The 10596-nt window shown below is 40.6% G+C and overlaps 1 protein-coding gene across 1 annotated transcript in view; it reads right to left on the reverse strand.

Annotated features, from left to right (window-relative positions):
- Positions 1-10596, reverse strand: part of Ccbe1 (collagen and calcium binding EGF domains 1) — a 316756-nt gene that overhangs the window by 52132 nt on the left and 254028 nt on the right. Inside the window, exon 3 of the mRNA XM_004647915.2 lies at positions 4759-4811. Within this exon, the coding sequence (XP_004647972.1) occupies positions 4759-4811 (53 nt within the window). The remainder of the gene's footprint in view (positions 1-4758; positions 4812-10596) is intronic.

The raw sequence follows: 10596 nt of genomic DNA on the forward strand, positions 1-10596 counted from the left end.
GAATTTCACTTAACAAAGTAAAATGAATTTCACAGTATTCGTTGTAATACACAGTGCTATCTTCCAATCATTTCTCATATTACCAGATATATGCATGTAAAATTGGAAGAAGAAGAAAAAAGAAATGTATAAGAAATAAAGAAGAGAAAAAGTACAAACAATTGAAAAAGGAGACAAGACAAAGTAAAGCATTAACTGCTTCTTTCCATAAAGCAGCAGAAAGGCACAGTATAGTCACGTACTTGTGTTATGCTGCTGTTAGTCCTTTTTAAAATTAATTTTGAGAAACAAACAGCAGTGAGACAGTTTCAAAACCAATTAATAAGATAGCTTCAATAATTAATACATTGCATATTGTTGTCTTCACAGTGGTTATTCATAGTACAAAAAGCAGACAGGATATACTGTTCAAACACTATTAGTACAAATCTTTCTTCTTATTGAATTAAGACAAAGTAGCTGTATATCTATCCTGTTTTGTATACACAGATCACAAATTGTCCTTCATTTGTATCCCTTTTGTTTAGTTTTGTCAGAGATGGGTATTCCATTGCCATTTAAATATTGTAGGTGCATGAATTCAGCAAAATAGTTCTTAAGATTAGTTGGCTCCCTGGCAGGGACTATGTCCCCTGGAGTACCAGCACCACACCCTCCCCACAGTTTGTGTTCAGTTCATTACTGCTGGGCCAGAATAAATCAGATTATCCTATCACCTGGCCAAGTAAGATATCACATACATCAGGGGTTGGAAAACTTTGGGGAAAGAAGGCAGGCCACATCTTGGTGTTGAGGGCCTCTGCTACAACTATTAAAGCCTCATGTTCTCATTAGAAGAAGCCATGGGCAGCCCTTCCGGGAGTAAGCAGGGCTGCACTCAGTAACCCTTCATCTCCAGAATCACATGGTAGGCCAGACAGACCCCATGGGCTACCATGACTTGGTGTAGCACATACGAGGAAGCAACACCTTTAACAACTGCAACTCTCAATTATCAGTTAGTATTCATCTGTTTAGAAATTACAGGTTTTTTTTTTTTTTTTGCTATCTATGATTGTACTTTTATGAGTCAATACAGCTGAGACTCAGGACCCACACATGAGGTCTGGGGCAAAGTTCATCAGGAAGATGTACGTGCTGTTGTATCAGTGTCCATTTATGCTATAGCTTCTCCCATAACCCATGATCAGGTTTGCAGGACCAGAAATCACAGGGCAAAAAAATGGGAATGGCACCACTCACAGTGATCCTTACTGATCAACTATCAAAATGCTTACCTTTGGTTTGTGTGACTTTACGCATAGTTAGAAAAGAAAGAGGACTTCTACCAAGAGAGTGAATAATTACTATCCAGCCTCTAGGTTCCTCAGCCCTCTGTGTCAGTCACTGTGGTCGGGTGATTGTGTCTAACAAAGGGAAACTACTGTTATTCTACAGCAGAGGTAAAGACAAGTGTGTGTGTAACACAACTGTCCTGAGCATTATTTTATGAACACATTTGTATGTGTGCAAATATGTTGTTTTCCATTACATCATGAGATATATTAATTTACATAAATACTGTCAATTGAAGTATTTATAGCTTATATACTGTCAATAGTATATAATTTATAACATATCAAGGACAAAAAACCACCTCATTGCAGTCTCTTCTAGGGAAAGGGCTAGTACAGGGCATTTCTATCATGCTAGGTGGAAGTATGACCTTGTTACTGTCTTTACTTGAGATCAAGTAAGGCTCAAGATATGTACAGATACCAAAACTGACAAAGGGTACATCCGTGATGGTTCATTTTATGTATTAACTTGGCCAAGTAAAATATCACATACAGCAGGGGTTGGAAAACTTTTAGGCCAAAGTTCCAAGATTTAGCCAAATATTAGTTTAGATGTTTTTGTGTAGGACTGATTGATTGTGGTGATAGGAACTGAACCCAGGGTTTTCACACTGAGCCATATCCCAGTTCCTTTTTAAAACTTTGAGGCAGGGTCTTGCTAAGTCAATAAATTACGCAGGCCTGACTTGAGCTTGAGATCCTTCTGCCTTAGTATCCTAGAATGTTGGGATTATAGGCACATGTCAGCATGCCTGGCTGCGTAGGTAGTTTTCAAATGAGATTAACCTTTAAATCCGTAGATATTTGGTAAAGCAGATTGCCTAATTTCATCAGTTGAAGGCTTAAAAGAAAAAAAGACTGATCTCTTTTGATGAAGGAGAAACTCTGTCAGGAGATCACCTTTGGACTTGAACAGCAACATCTACTATTCTGGGTCTCCACTACAGCTTAGTCTCAAGATCTTAGATTTGAACTCTTCAGTCCCATAAGCAGATCTGCTTAAATAAATCTAAAAAATCTCTGTGTGATGTGTGTGTTTCTCTACACACATGTATGCTACCGGGTTTCTCAAGAACTCTAATAGACTATCTTTTCTGAAATCTTGTATGTGTGCTTCATATTCTTGGTGACAGAAACCTTTATGTCTAAAGCCAGTATTAGGAACAATTAAACACTGATTTTGTTCCCATAGATAAAAGTAAATCATCTTTGGAACATATTGTTTTGAAAAGCAACAGAGCAGAGTTATGTAAAACAATATCCTCCATTAAATGTTCTTTTCTTGGAAATACTGAGTTCTTGGTTACATTAGTCATAGGTGCTGTGGTCTCACTCTAAGGTGAGAGAGGGCACTTTTAGGTCTGGAGGTTTGAAGTCAGTATCTTATGGTGACAGTCACTCTAAATATGTGATTTCTACATAGTGTGGTTTTAATTAGGTTGGGAGCAGTTTTTGGTTAGGATCTTAAATTGATTGGCCTAAACTTCTCCTTGGTCTCTACATGACTGTAATAAAAAGACACAGTTGGTGACTGGAAGAGCTGGCACATGAAGGAATGCAGTTTTTGTGACTTCTATGGTTGTATCCACCCGGCTTTGGCCGGCAGAGAGACACTCATCTTAGAGAGGCCCAGGGCTTTATCGGCCATCATATGGGGGATGGTTTCTTAAGCAGTCCTCCCATGACAGTATTCTCAACTGTCACAGTTGTGGTTTAATAGAATTTTATGTTCTTCAATAGAAGAGAGCAAAAACAGGAGGGATGATAGAAGGTATATGCCATACAATGACGTATCCAAACTGCATGGCTGAGTTTCCTGTGCTCTAGACAGATGTGGCCTCTTGGACAAGACTGAAGAAAGCAACTTCACACACTCCACACCCATCACCACCCAGCCTGAGCCAAACAACCCCAGGCTCTTCCAACAGTCCCCGTGCTCTCTGTGTCCTGCTCTGCCTCACATTCCGGGCAGTACTCTGCTTCTCCTAGGGCCTGGGGAGACTTCCTTGGTAGCCTGATTTAAGTCTCCCCTCCTTCCTGAGGACGACTCTGACCATTGTTGCCCTCTGTTATAGTTGCTATTAACAACTATGATCTATGGTGGCAGTCACAGCGGTCACCATATATATATATCAAGCACTTACTAGGGGCCAGTCTGTTTCAAGTGTTTACATATTAAAAAGTTCTTACACCACACATGACTTGAATAACAACACCTGCTTATAAAAACTAAGGGTTAGAAACTAACTGACTCAGGGCTGGGGAGATAGCTCAGTAGAATAAGTGTTGTTCATTCCCCAGTATCGGAAAAAGAAAGAAAGAAAGAAAGAAAGAAAGAAAGAAAGAAAGAAAGAAAGAAAGAAAGAAAGAAAGAAAGAAAAAAAGAAAGAAAGAACCTAGCCCAAGGGCACATTGGGTATCATGTGTGCTGTGGCTTGTTTCTAGATGTCCCTCCAAAGACATGTTCAGTCATAGGTGAGGAGTTTTGAAGGTGGCTGGATTAGGGTGTGGGAGGCTGGGTCAAGACTGTGATGCTGAGGTCAAAGGTGCTGGGTGTGGATGGTACCACAAAAAGTCAGGTGGCCTGGATAGAATATAAACAGAAAGAAAAAGCTGCTCCTGCTGCTGTTATTGCTATTGCTGCTGCTGCTGCTGCTGCTTGCTACCTCCTGCTTAACTGTAAACTGTTTCTCCTCTGTGATGCCCCTGTGCCACACCATCCTGCCTTAGAGGCAGTTGACTGTGGACTAAAACTTCCACAAACTGTCAGCCAAAATAAACGTTTCTTCCTTTCACTTGTATTTTGTCTCAGCAATGAGAAAATTAATGAAGACAATGTGGAAGCACGAATAGAGCCAAATCTACCTCATTCCACATGAGGCACCTCACTCAAGCAAGCGCCTGGGGGCTGATCCATGCCTCGTATCTCTGTCTTCATGTGTGGGCTGAACACTTAGTGTTTGCTGATGGCCAAGTAAAGGGCTTCAAGTTCAGCACATGGAAAATAGGGAGAGGGGCCAGGGAGGTGGGCCGAGTTATAATTGGTATACAAATGCCAGTAAGGGAATTATTACCTATTAAGTGTAAAATCTGAGGGCTGGGGGGATGGCTCAGTAGAATAAGCGCTTGCCTGGCAAGTGCAAGGGCCTGAGTTCAATCCCTGGTTCCATCGGAAAAAAAAAAAAAGTAAAATCTGAAATATAAGAATGACTCAATGTGAGTACAGTATATAATGAATTCAGTAGAATATATAACATATAATCAAATAAGCACATAAAAATTTAGAGCCAGACTAGAGAATTATACATAAACATAATCAAGCATAAATAATTCACATATGTTCTAGGTGCCTCTGAACTTCACAGGTTTCTAGTGACCAACTGCAAAGGAAGTGGGTGAGAGCATCGTCTCTGTCACGTACCTTCCGGGATGCACTGTCCAAGAACAAACTTATACCCTTTGCAGCACTTTTTCCTAAAACACAAACAAAAAGGCATTTTAAATGCAATGCTAGATTAAATATAAAATTATTTTTAGTGACTGTTTTAGAATGGAATAGCCCATTCCAGGAACAATTGAGGCACTAGGTAGGGTGAAATATTTTAAAGACACTCTGAGATTACAGGTAAAAATACCATCAAAACCATATGACCACATCTTTCCATACCAGGATTTGTTACATAACACATAAAAATCAATGCTTTGAGACTTAGAAATTATGGATCTTTCTCAGCAGCATGAACACTCCCTCTCTCTTTCCATGTGTCCTGCTTCTATTATATCTGCTCCCTTCTCCTGCAGATGAATTCACCTTCCCTTAAACACTTCTAGTAGCATGCATCAATGGCAGAGAATTAATCTGGATTCAGTGAATCTGCAGCTCTAGAGAACATACTCCAAGGCATTCCAAGACATTTTGAGTTGATGATAATATCCATATTACCATTATAAACCCTTTTTTAAATAAGGGAAATTAGATTCCTATTGTAATATCATTGTTATTTGTGTTTTGACACGTTTCCAAAGTGGATAAATTAAACACAGTCAGCCACCAGCTGGGGATTACACAATACCTGTGGCCCATCAGGCCACCTGTGAGGACAGGTCATTTGTACAGTGCAATGAGCACGGTGCACAAATTCTTCATCTGGGAAATTAGGCACCAGCTGAGACCTAAAGTAAGCTCCTACCTTCTCCAAATGATGACAACCACTGGAGACAGTGACACATGCTTGTAATCCCAGATACTCAGGGAACAGAAGCAGGAGGATCACGAGTCCAAGATGAGACTCAGACTCGTCTTGGCAATTTAAAGAGAAATTGTCTCAAAATAAAATAAAAAGAGATGGAGTTCCATCCCCACTAGTGCATAAACCATTACCACCAAAACCAACTGAAACTCTCAACCAGGTTGAATAAGGCCTTCTGTCTAAAAAAGGAATTTCATATTACTGACTTTTTTTTAAAGACACATTTATTCAGTGTCATAATCAGACTATTACATTTAGCAATCAACAGCATGGGTGCAAAAAAAAGGTCTATATTAAAACCCTTTGTTGGAATGCTTTATACTTTCCACAGAACAGAAACTAAAATAACCTGTTACACAACTAGTCACAAATACAGTCCTCTGAGTTTTTTGCCCATACACCTGAGTATTGTCTAAACCATGTCTTCTTTGTAGCAGCTAGGCCCTGCCACCACTGTGCTTGGCTGAGTTCACAAATCTGTTGTATCCTGTAGCTTCCCTGTCACTTTTCTGGCTCCCTCTCCTGCTAAGCTTTGTTTCCTGGAAGTTTTAAAACCTTCTGCCTGTGCCATAGCTACTGCTGCTGGAGCCACCATCGCCACCTTGATTTTGAGGTTTGGTAAAATATTGGCCTCCACCACCACAGGGCCCAGAGCTTCTGCCTCCAAAGTTTTCTCCCTTCGTGGGTCCAAAATTTGAAGACTTGTAATTGACAAATTCATTATAGCTTTCACTGACTCCATAATTGCTTCCATCATTACCAAATCCATTGTAGCCATCTCCACTGCCACCATATCCACCCCCACCATGGCTACCACCAAAGCCACCTCGACCACAGAAGCTTCTTCCATGACCAAAACTGTCACTGCCACCAAAACCACCTCCATGACCACCACCAAAGTTTCCAGAACCACTTTGACCTCTTTGGCTACATAAAGCACTAGCCATCTCCTGCTTGGACAGGGCCTTCTTCACTTCAGAGTTGTGGCCATTCACAGTGTGGTATTTTTGAATGATAATCTTATACAGAGTCATGGCCATGAAAGATTACAAAAACAAAGCCCCTCTTCTTTCCACTGCCTCAGTTGGTCATAATTTCAATGACTTCGATTTTTCCATGGTGCTAAAATAATCTCATAGGTGACGTTCTTCAGTATCTTCTTTAATGCCACCAACAAAAATCTTCTTCACCATTAAGTGGGCACCTGGTCTTTGAGAATCTTCTCTTGAAACATCTCTGTTTGGTTCCACAACTCTTCCATCCACTTCGTGTGGCCTTGCATTCATGGCTGCCTCCACCTCCTCCACAGTGGCATAAATGACAAACCCAAAGCCCCTGAATGCTTGGTGTTCGGGTCTCTCATTACCACACAGTCTGTGCGTGTTACCCATTGCTGAAAATGGCTCCTCAGACTCTCATCAGTTGTTTCAAAGCTCAGCCTTCTGATGAGGAGCTTCTGTAGTAGCTGTTTGGGCTCCTTGGGAGACTCTGACTTAGACATGAAGGCAGTCAGAAGAGAGACTGACGATGCTTGCTCTGCAGCATCCACCAGCAGAAAGGAATCCTGACTTATTTTTTTCAGCACATTTTAAATAACATACTTTTGCAAACTGGGATAATCTAACTATATCATCATCCAAATGAATTTGTGCGAGTTGTCTGCTTGATGAATTATTATTTATAGGAGAAATTTATACAACCTCTTCCTAAAACATAACAAATTATAAGCTATTAAATTCTTAATTTATAAATGTTACATAAAATGTACCAAAATGTCACACATTTCATAAAAATCACATTTGCAAAAGAGTTCTGAAGTCAAGATAGAGTACTACTATTTTGTTTTTCTTCTAGCAACAGTTCTCACTCACATGCAGCCCAGCTGTGGAAGAGATCTTACTTTAAAAGCATCAAAGTGGATTTTCATTATAAAAACAGTGGCATTTTGGATGCTCCCAAAAGAGCTCCCCTCCCCCATTTTCCTGTCTACACTTATTAATCCAGTATAGATTAATGTATTAATCCATCAAAATTACTGAAATAAACAACATGTGGCAGTGTCCAGAGTTTTCCTCTTAAAAATAACTTTCCAAGGCTGGGGAGATAACTCGGCCGTCTAAGGGCCTGCTTGGCAAGTGCAAGGACCCGGGTTTGATTCCTAGTGCTGCATGTTGTTCTGGCCCTGGAACTCCAGGCATGATGTGTGGGCCACTGAGACTGGGTGTGGTGGTGCATGCCTGTAATCCCAGCACTGGGGAGGCTGAGGTAGGAGGATCACTCAGTACAAGCTGCATAGGCACAGCCTATACACCGCCCCCCCCCCCCAAAAAAGGAAAAGAAGTGACTTTCCCGTGCCTTCAACCAAAATATAACCTCCCACACAAAGGGAATCCTAGGAGGGTATAAACTGGTGAAGATGATGGTTTGGAATAGAAGCGGAAGATCTACCTTTACCTTCCATGCAGCTTAAACTTGGCCTAGTTTTCCAAGGTTTAAAAAGTCCAAACTAACAGAAGGAAAAGTGTTTTTTACAGAGTACTCATTAAAATTTTATGGTATTACCTATATCATTATTTGAGGCTGTGCTACAGAAAACTACACGAGGAAGAGCAGTGCACTAGATAATTTGAAACTCAAACAGGCTCATGAGAAAGTTGGGCAGAGGGAAAAACCATATGTTTTTGATACTCAAGTCTAACACCACATTTAAACATGTGGTTCTGTTTGTCTGTTTCTATTTAAATTCTGCTGCTGCGGTATAGCCTTCAAGATGTTCCAAAGCATTTTATAAAATAGATGTGACCCTTGCACACTATCCATCCAAAGTGTAAAATTTGGGCACTGTGACCTCTTTGAGCATTTCAAGGCCTTGTGACCATCCATAGCGCAGAGCCAGAAACAATCTATGATTTGCTTTTTTACAAAATGAAATGATAATGAAGTGATTTGATATGCTTTCAAAAAGCTTTCCTGTCCAGAGAAGAGCTGAGTTTCAGGATGGGAATGCATCATTTAAATACCTGCTCAATATGAATTAACTTCTCCTTTGGGTTTTTTCTTAATTGTGTAACTGACTCTGGCTTTCTGCTCCAGGGAAATAGTGCTGAGAGCAGGGCATCAGCCTGCCGTCCCCAGAGGTCCTGGGAACACATCATTATTTTGCACATTAAACCCTCACCAATCATAATTCACTGTTTAAAATAAATAATGATATATTTCAAAATAAACACTGGTTGCATGTGTTACAACATCTCAAAGATGACTTACAACATAATTTATGTACATGAAGTTGAGACAGCCAAATGAAATCTTGTCATGCAAGCCAGGGCGCTTGTCAGGCTAACTACACACACTGCTGCACAGTTTTTATCTTTAAGAAAAACAAAGATGAGGAAAGTTCATGAGGACTCTGGGGAGGCGGTCGTTCTTAATATGCTTCACGTGCTGTAGCTTGGTTTTCCAAATGTGAATGCTTTTCTCATTTTTTGGCGGGCGGGGGGTGGGGGAAGTGGTGTTCAGGTGGTTTTTCCACAGAAAAGGCCACGTCTGGAAATCAAGGAAGCCTCTGGATATTTCCCTGGGGAGTCCCTGAGCAGGATTACATGGAAAAAAATCTCATAATAGCGCATCTAGTAATACATCTCATCAGTCAGGTGTGTGAGAACTTCTGGAGGGAAAAATCCAAATCAAGAAAGTGTAGATAAGGTCAGAGAGAGAGCTCAGTGGCATAAACATCTGCCTGGGAAGCGCGAGGTCCTGATTTGGTCCTGGTACCAATAAAAACCAAGCCAAATCAATCAAACAAAAAATACCCTGTAGATAACAGTAGCATCAGACTACTGAGAACAGTGGTGCAAACTTAGGGGGCACGGGTGGTAGCAGGCTGTTTGCTATCATTGAAGGCTCTCAAAGGCTTGCCACCACACGTTTAGGGTCAACAGAAGAGATTTCAAAAGCTGCCTACAGAATTTGGGCTCAGACAGTTTACCTTAAAAAGTCAAGTGCTACATAAATTCTTGCTGCAAATCAAAGCTTTTCCTAAGATCTGCTTGGGCTTTCTCTTGCATACCTCCCTTCTCATGTACCAGATATACAGGGTTTGCTTTTGAATGAAAAAGCTGCATTTTGGAGAGTATTTCATAGGATTTGGTGTCAAGGCATGTATGTATGTAATGGATAGAGCACTGGTTTGGGGTCTAGCAGACCTGATTTGCAATTTTGGCTCTGATACTTAGCAGTGTGACCTTAGGCTTGCTGCCTAAACTTGCTGAGTTCCAGACTCTCCAAGGATAAAATATGGACAAAAAATGCCTTACAGGATCATACTATACTATACTATACTATACTATACTATACTATACTATACTATATAATGGAAGTGATTAGTGCAGGCTTGGTGTGGGGTCAGAATAATGTTCCAGCTGCAGCTTTACAAACCGAAAAAGTAAACAGCAAAGGCAACTTTTTCTGGTTGCTTTCACCCTGTAACTCTTCTCTTTCTTCCACTACTTACTCAGTGACAAACATCTCTTCTTTCAAAAATAAAATGGGGAAGAAGAGGAAAGAAGTTTCTGATTGCAAGACAGCAGAGAGCTAATATTTTTATTCCTTCTTCTTTCACACATAAATTCCAAATGATGAGAATAAGAAATAAACTTGTAAGCTCAGGACCACATGACTTAGGAGGCATCTCTAACCCTGAAAAAGGGCACACTGGTACCTTGGTTCACAAACTCAATTCTGTCTATGATTCTGATTGCAACCAACCTAGATGAGGGCCAGGTCAAATTTCCCCATTAATTGACCTTGGAAGGCTAGGGCCAAAATGTTGGCTTTCCGTGTGGTCCTCCTTTTTCTCTAATCATGTCAGAACTTGTACTGTAACGTCACGTAACTCAGTAGTGTCCCAAGTTTTCTGATCAAGAAGATTATGGGGCCAAAGAGGAAAGTGATCAATGATGTAGAGTGTGCCTAAGGAGAGTCACATGGAGAGAAAACGTTCTCTCAGG

The sequence above is a fragment of the Octodon degus genome, unplaced genomic scaffold (genome assembly GCF_000260255.1).
Source record: "Octodon degus isolate 3935 unplaced genomic scaffold, OctDeg1.0 scaffold00339, whole genome shotgun sequence".
Classification (NCBI taxonomy): domain Eukaryota; kingdom Metazoa; phylum Chordata; class Mammalia; order Rodentia; family Octodontidae; genus Octodon; species Octodon degus.